The 17,885-nt window shown below is 37.7% G+C and overlaps 1 protein-coding gene across 1 annotated transcript in view; it reads left to right on the top strand.

Moving 5' to 3' along the window:
- The window catches only part of LOC138700463 (zinc finger protein 271-like), a 48,304-nt gene extending 33,941 nt beyond the window's left edge, over positions 1 to 14,363 (top strand). Inside the window, exons 11-15 of the mRNA XM_069827075.1 lie at positions 2,413 to 2,510; positions 3,224 to 3,337; positions 6,414 to 6,493; positions 8,839 to 9,975; positions 13,409 to 14,363. Of these exons, the coding sequence (XP_069683176.1) occupies positions 2,413 to 2,510; positions 3,224 to 3,337; positions 6,414 to 6,493; positions 8,839 to 9,975; positions 13,409 to 14,363 (2,384 nt within the window). The remainder of the gene's footprint in view (positions 1 to 2,412; positions 2,511 to 3,223; positions 3,338 to 6,413; positions 6,494 to 8,838; positions 9,976 to 13,408) is intronic.
- Positions 14,364 to 17,885: the final 3,522 nt, after the last annotated feature.

Below are 17,885 nucleotides of genomic sequence, written 5' to 3'. Positions count from 1 at the left end.
AAAAAACGATGAAAAACATCAGCCTGTTTTAATCGATGGACTCGTGGGGAAAGTCAAGTATGCCACTAGACTCCGCAACGGTAGCCTGCTCGACTTTGCCTCCCAAACAAAGTGAGACGCTGCTCAAGGTGAAGTTTCTGGGTCATATCTTATAAAGGCAGAACAGCACTCCTCGCTGAACACCACGTGGAGAGTGGTTCATACTTTAAGGTTGGATTCCTGGCCATGTTCGAATTACAGGGAATGAGGCCGCAGATGCTGCGGCAGAAGATGGTGCTATGAATGGCACTCTGGTATATTGGCGCGAGAGGTGGCAGGACATATAAGATTATATGAAAAATATAATATGGTAAGGGCGCAAATAGCCATAGTGGCTGACGTGCCCTTTTTAAACCCCACCAACTGTTACTACACTATGGTGGCAACGGGAAGGAGAATGATCTGCACTAGAGGGAAATAAATTGCTCAGGGTAAAGAATACAGTCCGCATTTGAGATTTGTCCACAAAAGCGTCAAGACATGAAGTTTTATTTACCTGGTTGAGGATTGGCCACTGTCATCTGACACATGGCCATCTCCTACGTGGCAGTCCTCAGCCGGAGTGTGATATGTGCCGTGTTCCACTTATGGTGGAACATGTTTTATTGCATTGTAGAAAATATGACTGTCGTCTGCAATATGGAATTCGGCCGACTACGTGACTCTTTTGAAAATGATTTTAATTGAGCAAATGCAGTTCTAAAATTTTTATCGAATACAGGACTTGACAGGATGATTTAGTTTTTATTGACCTGTTTTACTTATCCTCCAGACCCTTTACATCTGGAGGTTACATTCGTTGTTTTATATATGTTTTAACACACTTGACAATTCGGACCTTTTACATCCGAGTATTTTATAAATGCGCCACATAATTTGTTTTATTATTTTGTTGTTTATTTTTAAATCTAGTTAGGGTCTGAGAACTGCTCACTTTTATGATTTTTATGCATCACCTTGTTGAAACTGCATTGGTGTATTTCGTTTTAACTGTGACGAAGCTTTTTTTGTTCTTTTTAGCATTCTGATTATTCTATTGTGTTTCTGTTTTGTTAAGAATCTTAGATAAGGGCGCAAATAGCCATAGTAGCTGACGCACCCTTTTTAAACCCCACTAACTTAACCCATATCTGGGAACAGTTCAGAAAGTTGTGTGTTTTTGTCACTGTGGAACTAACAGTCACACTATAAATTTGTGCTTTTTTTTTTTTGGTAAGTTATTACATTTCATGATTGTGAGTATTTAATTTGTACTTCAATGAAAATCATACACTTACTTTTTTGCACAGTTTGCGTCTCATGTTAACAATGTCAAATATCTAGCATTGCATTGCTGGGGATTAACATTATTCAGTGATTGGCATACACACGTTGTGTTTGATTTCTATATTTGTTTATTTCATGTTACTGTTGCACAGTTAGGAAATGCGTGATATCAGGAATTTTGTCATTTCCTATTATCTGGCAGGCTCTTCGCCCATATCTGGGAACAGTTCAGAAAGTTGTGTGTTATTGTCAGTGCAGAACTAACAGTCACACTACAAAACTTGTGCTTTTTTTTTTGTGAATTATTACAATATTATATTATAATATTATTTTGATTATTTAATTTGTACTTCGATGAAAATTATACTTTAGTTTTATGAGTTAAAAATTATTCGTGGTCTAAGGAAGCTCTGGGCAATTTTCAAGCTGTTATGTCCGTCCAATTGCATGTGGCCATTTTTCAAAGACTTGTGCATGTGTTTATATTAATTTATAATAATTGAAACTCATTTTTTCTTGTATTTTGCTGACATTTTGTTTTGCTAAATGATGTTTCTCCTACGATTTTTTTTGTATAACTTCTTTAATAGCCTGCGTGAGTAACAAAACATACTATCAGGATCTTCTTAGTGTTTTTGAAATATGTACCGGTATCAATTCTTTTTGCAGGAGTTGCTAATTTTTTTGCCTGTTTCCAAAATTGGACTATGTGCAAATATATATTTTTTCTTCTTTCGTTAAAAGAAATGAAAACGCTGGATAGTAAGTCTTGTTTTTTGGTATTTGAAAGTTATAACATTGGAATATCAAGCAAAAATGTTAAAATTTGTAGGATTAATACAGTGTCGATTTTTCGAAAAAGTAATTAGAATTCAAAACATTCTTGGAATTAAATTAAATTTAGTGCATATATATTTGAGTAGGCCTACAATAACTACAAAATTTCAGATTTCTGCCTTCATTTCTTTAGAAAATTAATATTTCAGCTCTGTGTACTCCTAGTAAACTCTTTGATATCGCGTGCTGTATTTATTGTGGAAGTCGAGCAGTGCACGCATTAAGAGAATTTCCAAGAGAGAACAATCTTCCGACACTCTTTTGTTTCAGTTATGATGGCTATGATCAAGGCTGAACCCGAAGGCGATCCATTGGCTGTACAGTCATGTGATGCCCCACTTATAGAAGAGGCAAATCCTGCACCAGATGTAAGTGCAAACAGACCCTGGGTCACATTACATCAACTTCAACACTCCTTTCTTATATTAATTGTTATTGGGCAGTTCTTAACTTGTTTTTATATGAGGACATTACATTTCTCAATATTTAAAATTATATGCTATTATCTGGAAAAGGCAAAAAGAGTCAGACCTCGTGGTGGCAGGTACCTGCCTGGGCACATTTATTATTTTCATATTATCGTCAAATTTTGCATTTATAAAAAGTCATATTTAAACCATTCCACAGACCTAACAACCTCTACCTCTTGATTGGAACATATGTATTTTCGTCTGATATTCCATAAGTATTCCTTCGGAAATAATGCTGGTGATGATGATGGCAACAGCGACGACGACAAAGTGAACTGCTGAAATGCCAGAGCCTGGGACCTTTTTATTCAGAAATACACCGCTGCTTATTGTAACATCATTATCAGTTGAGTCATTGGCCTTGAGTCTTGAAGCGATGAAACGAGTCGTTAAATGCCAGTATCCTTTGTGCACAACGCATAAGGTAGATAATGCAAATTTGGCTTGTGGAAGCTAAGAAGGAATGCAGTCCTGTTCTCTGAAGTTCTTTATTGCATTTGCTTTTTCATGTTTTCAAATTTTTACCGTATTTGGCTGTTTTTTTACCTTCCAAAGAAACCTGGACTCAATAGTGTGAACGGTCATTCATTGCACGAGCGTGTTTTCTGCAGGACTGGAATTTATTGCCTGCACAGACATCGGAGCCCAGCCGCACTCCCACATGGACGAAAATTGAGGATTGCCCGGTGTCAGTTACATTTCCTGCCGTGAAGCACGAATCTGAGGTGAGTGAAATTGTCAGCTGTCTTCATATTGAACTCCAACTCGTTGGAACTTAGTAGCATGATAATGTTCTCGATATAAATGAATAGCTTCTAATTTTGATGAACTACCATGTATTTACTTTCAATCCGAAGAAAATGTTGATTGCTTACATCTTCTCTGGCAGGAAGCATGGCTCAGTGTTATTGTATTTAGTGTAATATATGACGTGAATTTGATGTGAAAGATATGTGAGACAATTCCAAAAACACTGGCTAGAGCATTAGGATTTCCGTTGGTTTCCCTTCTACTTATCATTTATGAAGACAAATATTATTGAAGTATTCTCTTCAATTGGGTCCCGCGCTGTGGCATCGCGGACCAAGGCATCCCGCCTAGGCCTCGCGTTACGGAATGCGCACTGGTTCGAGTCCTCATGGGGGAAGAAATTTTCTCATGAAATTTCGGCCAGTGTATGGAACCGGTGCCCACCTAGCATCGTGATGCACTTGGGGAGCTGCGATAGGTAGCGAAATCCGGTTGCGAATACCAGCTATAATGGCTGAGGGGATCATCGTGCTAACCACATAATACCTCATTCTGGTTGGATGATCGTTCACCTCTGCTTCGGCATGTGGGCGTGAGGCCAGCAGCCGGCTGGTCGGTCTAGCCCCTTCACGGGCTGTAGTGCCACGGATTATTATTCTCTTGAGTTGGAGAGCCACATTAGTGATTCATTGTCTGTGTGTATATATGTAATATTCAGGATTAACAATGAAGTTATCGTCCTTGCTTCCCAGTATTGGACGTAAGATCCACAGAAGTCTCAAGGGATTCGCAATTTGCCTAGTGTTCCTTATTCATGCCCTCTCCCTTTATGCATGACACACATTTAGTACAAGTCAATAATCTACATTAAGATTATTATTTTTTTTTTGGCCCTACAGAATATATTTGTTATGGTAACAATTAATATTGGAGGAGCGAATTTTTCTCCTCTAATATTAATTGTTATTATAACAGATGTATTCTGTAGGATCAAAAAAAAATCTTTATATAGATTCTTCGAGCAACACCGCATATTACTGTACAGATTACTGTGCATATTACTGTGGAATCCCGGCCACCAAGAGGAGCGAATTTTTCTCCTGTAATGTTAATTGTTACCATAACAGATGTATTCTGTAGGACCAAAAAAAATAAATAAATAAAAATAATCTTTACGTAGATTACACTGGAGGAGGGGAGTTCGATCCGGTGCTGTGGATTGAACTCGGTGTAGCTCAATGGTGAGAGCGCTTGGTAGTAGAGCCAAGGACCCGGGTTCGAGCCCCGGCGGCAGAGCGAATTTTTCTCCTCTAATATTAATACTAACAGAAGTCAATAAACCGATTCGATGAAGGTGTTTCGTGAGGCAACGTGACCGTGGATTCCAAGTCAATTAAATGTAGCAACATTCTGAAACTACCAGAACAATGAATTACTTCGGTGTGGTTTATGAATTCCAAAATTGAAACTAGTTTTATTTCTCCACTGTAGTCAAATATGGAAAATAATTATAAATTCCTTATATCTCATTACAGTAACGTCCACTCCCATATCACATGCACTGTGAAGCTTATTGCCTGTGTGTGGGGGAGATACAACTGATAGAGCCAGGAGCATCACCCCCAGTAAAATTAAAAGGGGATCTCGTCCACTCAATAAAATTGATAAGGGTGTTTCGTCCCTACAAATAATTCTGAGAGAAATTCCTCGTGTTAAAAATAATTAATTTCTTTCAAAGATGAACTAGAACAGAAGCCAAAATGGTTATTCGAACATGTGACAATGCCCCACCCTTTCTTTTCTCCTGCATTTCAGATCGGTGGACCACATGATGCAATGGAGACTCAGTTTTGTCTATGATGCAAATTTTTCAACTATTGTGATCGAACTGAATTGGTCATAAATATTACCAAAACAGTAATAAGTAATAATATTACAGAATTAGGAGTTAAATTATCAGTGTATTCGACTTGTTTCGCCTAATATCAGTTAAATTATTATTAACGTTCAATAGTTGTCATGAACAATTAAATTTGTAGAATGTAGGCTTTCTCGGCCGGTGTCATTAGGATTGGCATTATTCGGGCTAGAGGGCCGTGGTCTGTTGGTAATGCAACCAAATGTTTCGTCCACTACTCCGGTGAACATCTTCAGTGGCGTGGTACACGTGAGTGGAGAGATCTGTTGTGTGTGTACCACGCTACTGAAGATGTCCACCGGAGTAGTGGATGAAATGTTTGGTGGCATTACCAACAGACCACAGCCCTCTAGCCCGAATAATACCAATCCTAATTAAATTTGTTTCGTAATTTAAAGTAACCGTTATCAACATGCAGGTTCAGCGATGGTTGTCGTCGCGAGCATATGCTTGTTAAGTGATCAGTGATTGCGTTGTAGCTGCAGTATTATTGGGTGAATTCTTAATAAAGGAAACTGCTGTGAACAGGGACAGAATGACAGATTGTGTTGCAGTGAAAGTAATCATCATTGCTGCTAGGGTGAGCAGACAGTGCACAAGAATGTAGTTATCAGAAATTATCACAAATTAAACAATGTTATTTTCGGACATTTTGGACAATCGGCAACGAAAGTTTTCTCAGACGTTTTTAATTGGTTTATTTTACGACACTTTATCAACTGTAATGGTTATCTAGTAGCTGAGTGAGATGAATGGCAGCGAAATGAGCCCAGGGTACAGCGCCGATTGTTGCCTAGCATTTGCTCTTAATGGGTTGAGGAAAAAACTCTGAAAATCCCCATTTCCCAACCAGGATTAGAACCTGGGCCCGCTCGTTGCACAGTGAGACATGCTAACCATTACTCCAGAGTGGTGGACTCTGTGCAGAGTCTTGTGCACCCAATATTTCAAAGAAGTGATTCAAACGTATTCTTCATCCATGTCTTTGTGAAAGAATAAATCTCGACTGTAGCTCACTTCCTGCACTCACGAGCCAATAAAGCTGCACTAATTGATAGTAAATGTCATTATGTTAACAATTGTATGTCACGAACTCCAAATCGTTCTTCTCTGTTATATTTTATTATTTACAGGAAGAGACATTTGGGGTAACAGTGAAAGATGAGAATGAGATGGCTGTGACAACAGAGGATTATGAAGCCTTTACTGAGAGGTGAGTGTAGTATATCTTCAGTTTTGTCTTTGTTCAAGTAAATGACGACATAGGACATCAGTGATTTCTTGTGCTTTAAACTTCCAGTTATTATAGCCAATTCACGAAAACTTCAGTACTCTTCTGGACTATGAATGGTGATTAATGCAACAGTGGAAAGAAAATTTTCCAAATCCTTTACCTAAGTTTTCTTTCTGTTACTCACTTGCTGAGATGACAGAAGAATCAAGTTTATATTCTCTGTCTTCAATCACCTCTTGAGCCACAACTCGTCATCTGTATTGTCTATGTTCAATCGCCTCTTGAGCCACAACTCGTCATCTATATTGTCTATGTTCAATCGCCTCTTGAGCCACAACTCGTCATCTGTATTGTCTATGTTCAATCGCCTCTTGAGTCACAACTCGTCATCTGTATTGTCTATGTTCAATCGCCTCTTGAGCCACAACTCGTCATCTGTATTGTCTATGTTCAATCGCCTCTTGAGCCACAACTCGTCATCTGTATTGTCTATCTTCAATCGCCTCTTGAGCCACAACTCGTCATTTGTATTGTTTCACTTCTCTGCATTTATGAGCCATTTATTTCAGTTTCTGAATTATCAATTGTTGGAATGTCATTTCGACAATGATATTTCGTGCTGTTACATTTCTGAATATGTACCGGCATTCTGCTACCTTACCCTTGCATTCCTATACCACATAATATATAGTTAGCCTTTCCCACCTAAAATTGGAATTTTTCGAATTGGTTTTTTAAGCGGTCGAGTTTTCTTCCTAATTTAGTCGTTTAAAGTTGATTAACTTTTGTTTTATTTTATCACTGTTACATCTCAACATAATGGCAGAAAATGTGACTCTTACAATATGGTGGCAATGGGAAAGAAAATGGTCTGCACAAGAGAGAAATAAATTGCGAAGTTTAAAAAATACTGTTCAAGTTTGAGATTCGTCCACAACAGTGGCACCGAGAAGGTTTGCTCACCTGGTTGAGGACTGGCCACTGTCGTCTGGCACATGGCGAGTTTCAACTGCAGTGTGAGATATGCCGTGAACCAGTGACGGCCGAACATATTTATTGCATTGCAGGAAATATGACCGTGTTTGTCGACAATATGCAATTTTGCGACTACGTGACGCTCTTGGAAATGATTTTAATTCTCCAAATCCAGTTCTGAGATTTTTTAATTGAATACAGGACTTGACAGGGTGAATTAGTTTTTTTGGACCCGTTGTTTCTTTATCTTGTGAACCCTTTACATCCGAGTATTTTATAAAATTTTGTTTTGAAATCCGCCAGATAATTCTTCTCTGGTGGTGTTTGTTTTATTATTTTATTTTTTTATTTTTAAACACTACCTAGCATCTGAGAACTGCTCATTTTTATTTTATTTTATTTTTTTTTTTACGAATCTCCTTGTTGATACTACTTTTGTGTATTTCGTTTTTAATGTGATCTTTTTCTTTTTTTTTTAAGTTCTTGTTAGCATTTAGCATACTATGTTGTTTTTGTTTTCTGAAGAATTTTAGATAACGGCGCAAACAGCCGTAGTAGGTGACTCGGCCTAATAACTAATATGACTGTTGTTATCTCATGATTCTGAAAACAAATCTAAATCAATATGTTAACTCACCAGTTGGATTTCATTATAGTGAGATATATAAACAACTTTTTGACCTGTGGGGGCAATGGTTTGGCAACAGAAGATGCTTAAAGGGTAGAGCTACGTTTATTGGTATATTTTTCTCTCTTCTGCTGTAGTCTTCTTATTAATCGACACACAAAATGAATATTTCAATGAATTAGATTTCAATTGAACTGTTTCTGTAAGATTTCTTTCATCAGATTTATCACTGCAGTATTTCCATTCTCCTCCATTTCGTGGAAAAGTTTTGAAATGTATTGCAGATATTAGAATTTCGAGGTGCGTTCATTTAAGCGACGTCTTAAATTTGCTTAATTGAGCATCAGAAAATGCAAGTTTCCAATCATGTCCTGATCGTTTAGGCGACTTTAATTTTGAGAGAGATCTAATGAAAAGCCATACATCTTACAATGTCTCATCATCTCTTGGGCTTGGCTTCCTTCATGTAAACTCTCTTCACTTATCGTGTATATTACATAATTAAATGCGAAAGTTTCCAAGTTTTGCTTAATACTTAGTTTCCTCAGCTGTTATGGAACACGACGCTTACTATGACGTCAACATTTTTACGTCACATTCCATGTAAAATCGTCATTTATGTTGTGCAAGTCATTTACCACATTCTTTATGTCGTGGTGGTAATTTTTCGTAACAAGTATAAATATTCCCAAGTTTCAATAATGGAACCTTTTCGTTGCAGTTCTTGCAATACTGACGAGAACGAAATGTTGCAGATGAAGCGGACGAGTCTTGCAGATTGTCTGTCATTGGGGAATTCTGAGTGTAGAAGTGAATTTGATCACACAAACAAAAGTTCTCTCAAGTGTGATATTTGTGGGCAGTTCCTGCAGACGGCCCACGGTCTCAGTATACATCTCCGCAAACATATTGCCGATCGGAAGAAATTCAAATGCGACATTTGTGGGAAATGTTTCACAGAATCTGGAAATCTCACAGTACATCTGCGTACTCACACTGGTGAGAAGCCATTCAAATGTGATATATGTGGGAAAAGTTTCTCACAATCTGGAACTCTGAAGGACCACATGCGAACGCACACAGGAGAGAAGCCCTTCAAATGTGACTTTTGCGGAAAGTGTTTTTCACAATGTGGAGCACTCCGAGAACATGAGCGCACACACAGCGACGACAAGCCGTTCACGTGTCATGTCTGCGGGAAGTCGTTCAAGAAATGGGGAACTCTGAGATCCCACGCACACACTCACCTGTGCGAAAAGCCGTTCAAATGTGATGTTTGCGGGAAAAGTTTCTCACAGTCGGGAACACTCAAAGACCATGTACGCACTCACACCGGCGAGAAGCCGTTCAAATGTGATGTGTGTGGCAAATGTTTCACCGTTTCGGGCCTTCTTACCGTGCATCTGCGCACGCACACCGGCTACAAGCCCTTCGAGTGCGCCATATGTGGGAATTCATTCACAAAATCGAGCACGCTGAGGCTCCATGTACGAACTCATACGGGTGAAAAACCGTTCAAGTGCCATATCTGCGGCAAGGTTTTCTCTCAGTCTGGGACGCTCACTACCCACGCTCGTACACACAAGAGCGAAAAGCCGTTTAGTTGTGATGTCTGTGGGAAATGTTTCTCCGCCACGGGTCACCTCAACGTTCATCTGCGCACGCATACTGGTGAGAAACCATTCAAATGCGACTTTTGTGGAAAATGTTTCAAAGAGTCGGGCACTCTTAAACATCATCGTCGCACGCATACAGGAGAAAAACCTTACGAGTGTGATGTATGCAACAGATGTTTCGCCCAGAAACGAAGTCTTATAATTCATGTGAAATCGCACATGACGAGAGAACATTCAAATTAAAAAACTGAGAACCTCTTCACAGTATGATGATAATTCAAATTGCACCAACGCATAGGTTTGGTTGTGATATTCTCTTCTTGCATTTACTGCAGCCTGCAAGCACTTGTCGCCTTGTGGCACAAGTCAGCCTTATTGCCCTTGAGTGGCATCTGTGCCACCTCCTAAACATGTGACTTCAGTAATCTGCCAATCACAGGTGTCAGCCTTATTGCCCACAGATTGTGCCAAAGATAAAATACTCGCTCTCAACGTTCCCATTACTTATTTCACGGGCCAGAAACAGTGACTTTGGTTATAAACATTCAAAAGTATTGCGACACCTAACCAAAATCGTACTCAGGTTTTCGTATCAACAATCTGCCAGGTATGGGTCCACCCTTCATCTTTATGACAACAGTAATTCTAGCAGGAAGAACTTCCAGTAGGTGTCTGAACCTCTGTGGAGGAATGGCAGCCTATTCCTTTTGCAGATCAGGTAACGATGTGGCTCATTGTGATCTGGAGTGAAGACTGCGTTCTAATGCATCCCTGAACGTTATTGACTCCAAACCATTTTCCTACAGACCTGCTTTATGGCAGGGAGCGTATAAGTATAAGGCAACATTTGTTGTGTTTAGTGTTTACGTTAAGCTTAGCTATTTCGTGTGTCTTCTGATTGTACTCAACGTGCAGTTGAATGCTGTGTTGGTGAATAGTGGACGCCGAACACAGGTATGGTTGTACATTTATTGTTGCCTAAAATGCTGCAACTATTGCATTATTCTCCATATAAACATACGTTACATAACATTTTCACAAAATGAAGTTGCTTAAAACCAAGGAAAATCGCTTCAAAAACAATTCAAGTGGGGCTACAATATAAGATCTACAATAATATGAAAGTTTACTTTTCTGCATGGCTGTCATAATATTGAGAAATATAATTATTAGTGAAGGACGGGATGCCATACAGAGGCAGTGACGAAATGACACTAAAAGTTACATAGGCTTACTACATACCTACTAGGCCTATACATTATGTAGTAATAACATTTACATTGCAGAGATTACACATTTTTGAGTGAAAAAAGTGACCGAATGTAGGCCTAATGTTTGTGAAACCTTATTCTGTTTGGTAATAATCTAGTGTACGTACGGCACTCGTAATTCAAATCTTCTTCTATAGGTACGGACTTGTGGGGACTTCTTTGTGGTGTACTGAAACCATTACTTTCTTCTGGATGAACGTTTGAAGTTAAATATTAGTTTTCTCTTAGGAAATAGTGGTTGTCGTTCAGATTCATAACTAGCCTATACCCCAAGCAATATCACAATACGTTCGTAGCGCACACTATTCTTTGTCATGGTTATCTCCTTCTTCTGTATATAGTTCCAAAGACATCTTAAGGGGTTATGTACAACTTACAGCAATAAAATTTTGGAAATATGCAACAATTCTTTCCTCCATTACTGTATCTTGTACAATAATGAAAATTAGTATGTGTTAAACACTGTCCTGCTGTATGAAAATAGTTATTTATGGTACTTGTGAGGCATATCGCGCGAGTGGAAAGATTTAAGCACGAGGCGTCAGCCTAGTGTTTAATTTACACGAACGCAATGAAATCACGCTGGCAAGTACCATACGTAATTTTATCCATATCATAACAAAAAATTTTGTTTTATAAAAGGAAATATGTTGAAAATAAGTCCTCACATAATCAGATATCATGGCATGGATTTTAGAATCGATACGTGTACTAGGTAGGTCATGATATAGAAGGCCATGAATAGTGAAGAATGGTATCTAAGGCGTCGGATAAATAAATTATAATTACATAATTTTAATATATATTTTTCTTCATTTTATTATTATTATTATTATTATTATTATTATTATTATTATTATTATTATTATTATTATTATTATTGCCATATCGCTTTTCATTTACTTCAGTGTAGGTGTTTCCTTTTGGACTTGGTATCATATTTTCACAAGCACATGTTTGGCAGACGTACAATCCAACTCTTAAATTGCAGAACTTGAGGTGCTTCTGTACGGTTACCATTTTCTAGCCGAGTGGACATGTTTTCTTTCTCGTCCATCCCCAAAACATTAGGATTTTGTGAATGCTCAGACTGAATACCCCTGTCAGCAGGAGAATGTTGTGATTCTCATTATTTACTCATATTTCACACGGTTGCATAACCAGACAGTCATCCTCCTTTTCATGGGTATGCGACTGTCACGCCACTGAGAAATACAGACATACAGATGACAAAGCATTTGGAATGGATTCGAAATTTCGTTAAAGCATATATTCCACATTCATTGAAATTATTTTCTTGAGAACATTATTGTCTGTGAAGCAGGTTTGCTTGAATTGGGATTCGATTGTATTGATTTTGTGGTAGTTCTGCTGGAACTTTTGAACTCATTCTTTAGAAGCTGGAATCTACAGAAAAAAGCAACTCTAAAACGTTTCTTTATTTTTTTATTTAATTTCGTCTGATGTAGATTTGTTTCATCTCATATTATTTTATATTTTACGTTCAATCAGAGGCGTATACTGGTTAAAGGGTTTGGGCTACCGCTGACCCTATTATTACACAAAATATATCTAACAATTACTTTAATTTTAATTACTATGGTAAAACTAATAATACAAAATTATTACATGTTATATTATAAACTTTTTCTTTTGTAATTTCCTTGGGCTCCCGCCGGTAGCCCGCAAAATACGCCCCTGCGTTCAATAGTGTCTTAAGATACGTATACGTTCTCCAGTTGAAAATCTCATAATGTATTTCAATTTTTGAAGCATATATAATCTCTCTCAGCATCCTACTCTCAATGCACTTGTCTGATGTCTATAGAAGAACGTAGAATCATCTTCTGTTGTCGCCCTCGGTAGCGCAGTTGGTATACCGCTGGCCTTCTATGCTCGAGATTGCGGGTTTGATCCCGGCCGAGGTGGATGGCATTTAAGTTGTTTAAATGCGACAGGCTCATGTCAGTAGATTTACTGGCATGTAAAATAACTCTTGTGGGACAAAAATTCCGGCACATCGGCGACGTTGATATAAGCTCTGCAGTTGCGAGCATCGTTAATTAAACCAACATTTTTTAATTACTTCTGTTACTTCCTTTGTGTAAAACTACTTTCCCTACTGCAGATTACGCAAAACATGTTGATTTCAATAGTTTATATGATTATGCAGACTCAGTCAGATACAAACAGCTCACGTAGTATGCATCCTGTAAAGAGACCAATGAGCTGTTTTGAGGATGCACTGGAAGAAAATTATATTACAAGTCCATTTTTAGAAGGCAACTAGTGAAAGCTTGAAATTTAATACTAATGTAATTGTTCTGAAATGTGGCTAGTCCGCCATTCGTATGAATGCTTATTTATTCTAATTGGCCACCCTCATGGTCAGTTTTCATTACAGTGCTGCAGTTAAACGTGACAGTAGAAATTCAGAGCCTGTGACGACGACAAGCCAGTGTCCTGAGCAGCTGGGTTGTGGAACCTCTGTGGAGTGCTTTTCACACAAAGTTTTAACAGAAGAAAAATTGAATACAGAATCTTGCAAACACAGATTTGAAGGTTTAGTCCACAGTGCTATAAATTGTAATGTTTGTAATGGGATTTTTGCAAATCCCAAGTCTCTGAAACGACATCAGCGGATTCATACCAGCGAGAAGTCATTGAAGTGCGATGTCTGTGGAAAGTGCTTCAGGGAGTCGGGACATCTCAATACCCATGCACGTCTACACACTGGCGAGAAGCCTTTTAAATGCGATGTCTGTGGAAAATGTTTCTCGCAAAGTGGGAGTTTAAAACAGCATGCACGCCTACACAACGGTGAGAGGCCATTTAAATGTGATATGTGTGGAAAGTCGTTCTCGCAATCGGGACATCTTCAAACACATGCACGCCTGCACTCTGGCGGGATGCCATTCAAATGCGACGTGTGTGGAAAATGTTTTTCGCAAAAAGGAGGCATCAAACAACATACACGCATACACACTGGCGTGAGACCATTCAAATGTAATTTTTGTGGCAAGTTTTTCTCTGAATCGGGAGATCTGAAAAGGCACACACGCTTACACACTGGCGAGAGGCCATTCAAATGTGACGTATGTGCAAAATGTTTTACGGAACCTGGAAATCTGAGAAAGCATTCACGCTTACACACGGGGGAGAGGCCATTCAAGTGCGAAGTTTGTGGAAAATGTTTCACGGAGTCGGGGAATCTAAAACAGCATACCCGGCTACATACAGGCGAGAAGTCATTCAAATGCGATGTTTGTGGGAAGTGCTTCCTGCATAAGGGACACTTGAAGTCCCATGCACGAGGGCACAGTGTCATATATCTTCTGCAGACTGAGCAACGGAAATGATGTGCGGTATGGCATATAGCTTCTCTCAACATTGCAAAGTCTAAATAGACAATCGTCTGGAACTGGCGACGATGCTGTTTTCGGAAGTCTCAAAGTAGTTCATCTCGGCTTCACGCATAAGAGACATGCCTAATTTTAGTTATATGGCTTTGGTTAATAATAGCTTTGACAGGGTTGTACTTTTATTTCATAATTTGTACTACCTTGTGTTAGAGATGTTCAGAGTGGTATTTACATTCCTGACACAACCAAATACAGAGTGCGAGAGAGGAGGTACAAACTTCTGTAGCATTTCCAGCTAACGCTCGGAATTAATCACAGCGTCCCCATTGTTATCAAAGACGTAAGATTGTATAATCCAGAAGGATGCAATTGTCCAGGACATTGTGACCTTACTGCTATGTAGTGACATCAGTGGAGTTCTTTGGGGTTTATTATGACACCAATACCAACAGTTCTATTAATTATCCACATGTCCTGAGGTGGGGAAACTGGGTGTTATCACTCATTAATATGCTATGAGATCATTTCCCTCTAAATGTTGCATTTGTTTTTAACTCTGCAAAATGAAATAATGTTTCCGTTTTCTAAATCTGTGCTTATTTTAACTCTGTTACGATTTAAAGCCTCTCTCGAGGAATTTAAAGAGTCCAGCGCGTGCGTGGAGTTATTAAGATGAAACAATTGCTTCTATAATACTTGGGAATCACCAATGGAATGGAGCCTGCAGCCCTTTACACTTACACTCAGGTGTCGTTCTGACAGACTTTGTTCTTCATTCTAATTAATTTTACTCTTCATTCAGTGTATCTTTCGCTGTGTTATGTAGGAGAGAAATGTGTGTGGTAGACCTGTGTAGTAAGGAATGATATCGATAGTATATGTCATATACATGCTGTACTTAGGTACTTTTTTTTCTCGATTTTCCAATTCTCAACATTTTGTAACATTGAAACTGCTTTAATAAATGCAGTTTTTCTCCAATCTCAGTCAAATTTAGCACAGAAGTTCACAAATGCTTTTAAAGTAAACTAACATGTGTTTTTTCTGCTATTGAACGTATTCAAATCATCATATGTTGAGGAAGTGATGTTTTAAAAAGTTAAAAACTAAAAAGTGTTAATAGTATATTTTTTTCAAAAAGTAATAGGAAACATATGAAAGCCATATGCTGTATTTTACATACATCTATCAGGAATAAAACAATATGAATTTAAAGAAAAATTAAGTAAACTTTGAAAACTGGGACAATTATTATTAGGGCTAAGATTTTGATGACTTATAAATCGTGTAAAAATGCCCTAAAATCTTTAAAAAATGTCCTAAAAATTGATCTTACATAATTGCCTTAGTAGGAAAATATGTTTTGTACTACTTAATATTTAGACTAGTAATTAAATTAAGTTTTACATAATTTTTTCTAAGTAGTACACTTTAATTATTTTATCTGGTGTAGTAGTTTCCATGTATGATCGTTTACCTCTGCGTCGGTATGTGGACGTGAGGTCAGCAGTCGGCTGGTCGGTCTTGGCCCTTCATGGGCTGTTGCACCATGGATTTACTTTACTTTTAGTTTCCGTATAGTCTACCACAACGCCACTCTTATCTGGAATTAGCAGGTATAGAGGAGTCTATATTGAAGAGGTGGTTGGACTGATCCATTATGTGGGGTGTACTACGTTTTGATGGCAATATTTATGTAGAAAAACGATTAAAATATTATACAATATAATGAGTATTAATGGACAAAATATGTAAAGAAAATATCAAACGAAATAGACATTATTTTACATTAATAATGGAGATTTATGGCCAAAATTAAATGAAAATGACTAAAAAATGACCGAATAAAACTAAAGATGCTCTTATGAGTTGAAACAGGCAAAAATGCAAAAAAAAAAAAAAAAAATGCCCCAACAAATGTCTTAAAACGCTCAGTTTATCACATAACACATAAATACTAAAGCAGCTATGTTTCTGGCTTACTAGAAAAAAGATGCAATTTCATCAAAATCCTAGCCCTAATTATTATAATTCAGTTCTAAAAAAAGAACAAAAAATTAATCATAACTAGTTGAAATATCAAAGTGAAAATTTGTGTATTCCATGTCCACATTGTAAGAAACATGTGGTAAACATTTCAGATTAATTGGTGTAAAAATGTAGAAGTTAAAAATTTCACAGATCCATAGCCTTTGCAGTCTTTCAGTTCTCATGATCTGCTTGTGTTGAGAACCCAGGAGCTTTTCCACACACTTCTAAGATCTGAGTCTGAGCTTGGAGTAGTGTGGATTCCAAGTCAAGGTGAAATCCCTGGTAACGAGGCAGCGGATGCTGCAGGAAGGGACAGTGCTATGAATGGGTCTGAGGTGTATTGGCGTGAGATGTGCAAAGATATTCAAAATTATAAAATACAGTGGCAATGGGAAGGAGAATGGTCTGCACAAGAGGGAAACAAATTACCAAGTATAAAGAATACTGTTCAGTTTGGCATTCATCCATAAGAGCGTCACAACACGAAGTTTTACTGACCAGTTGAGGATTGGCCACTGCCATCTGGCCATCTCTTACATGGCGAGCCTCACCGGAGTGTGGCATGTGCCATGTTCCACTTGCGTGGAAGATTTGTTACTGCATTGTAGGAAATGTGACTGTGTCAGTCGGCAATATGCAATTCGGCCGACTACATGACAGTCTTGGAAATGGTTTTAATTGTGGAAATTGTGAGATTTTTATCGAAAACAGGAGTTGACAAGGTTATTTAAATTTTTATTGACCTGTTATACATAATTATCTTCCAGACCCTTTACATCCGGAGGTTACATTTGTTATTTTATATATCGTCGTTGTTCCTGCAATAACTCCTACGTGCAAAATATAAAAGTTTTCAGTAGGAAGAAAAAAAAAAACATTCATCCCATGGCAGCCGTACATAAGAGAGAGTGAATTCTTACATATTCGAAAGAAAGAAATATAATTACATCTAGGAGATTTTATTATTTGCTGCATCATTATTTAATGATATAATATAATATTGTTTTATTTGATGTTCAGTCTAATTGACATATCACAATTTAAAAAAATTAATGACATTTACATACAGTATGTAAATGATCATTGGTATTATGAAACTTAAGCAAACTTTTCGCCCTTCGGGCATCATCAGGCATTTTTTTATACGATATCTTGTACATTTTATGTCTTGTGGAACTTGTACAAACTAATTAAAACACAACCTATAATATAATGTTGAACCAACTATTTGAGATAAACTTGTGATGATTAACGATCTAAAATATAAAATACAGGTATAAAATTTAATATATAAATAAAATTGTAGCTGACCTGTCTGTCTTGTATTTCAAATTATGACATATGAAATTGCAAACATGATAAAAGTATTTGGTTCCTCTTTAAACTTCATAATAGCTTCCATTAGTTGAATATTTGTTGCGAGTCTTGGTCTCTGAACATCACTCGTTTTTTAGTGAGTTGTGTCATACGCTTCACAGAATAACAGAA

The sequence above is a fragment of the Periplaneta americana genome, chromosome 5 (assembly GCF_040183065.1).
Source record: "Periplaneta americana isolate PAMFEO1 chromosome 5, P.americana_PAMFEO1_priV1, whole genome shotgun sequence".
NCBI lineage: Eukaryota > Metazoa > Arthropoda > Insecta > Blattodea > Blattidae > Periplaneta > Periplaneta americana.
Note: the sequence above shows the minus strand (reverse complement) of the source record. Positions and strands in the feature narration are given on the sequence as shown.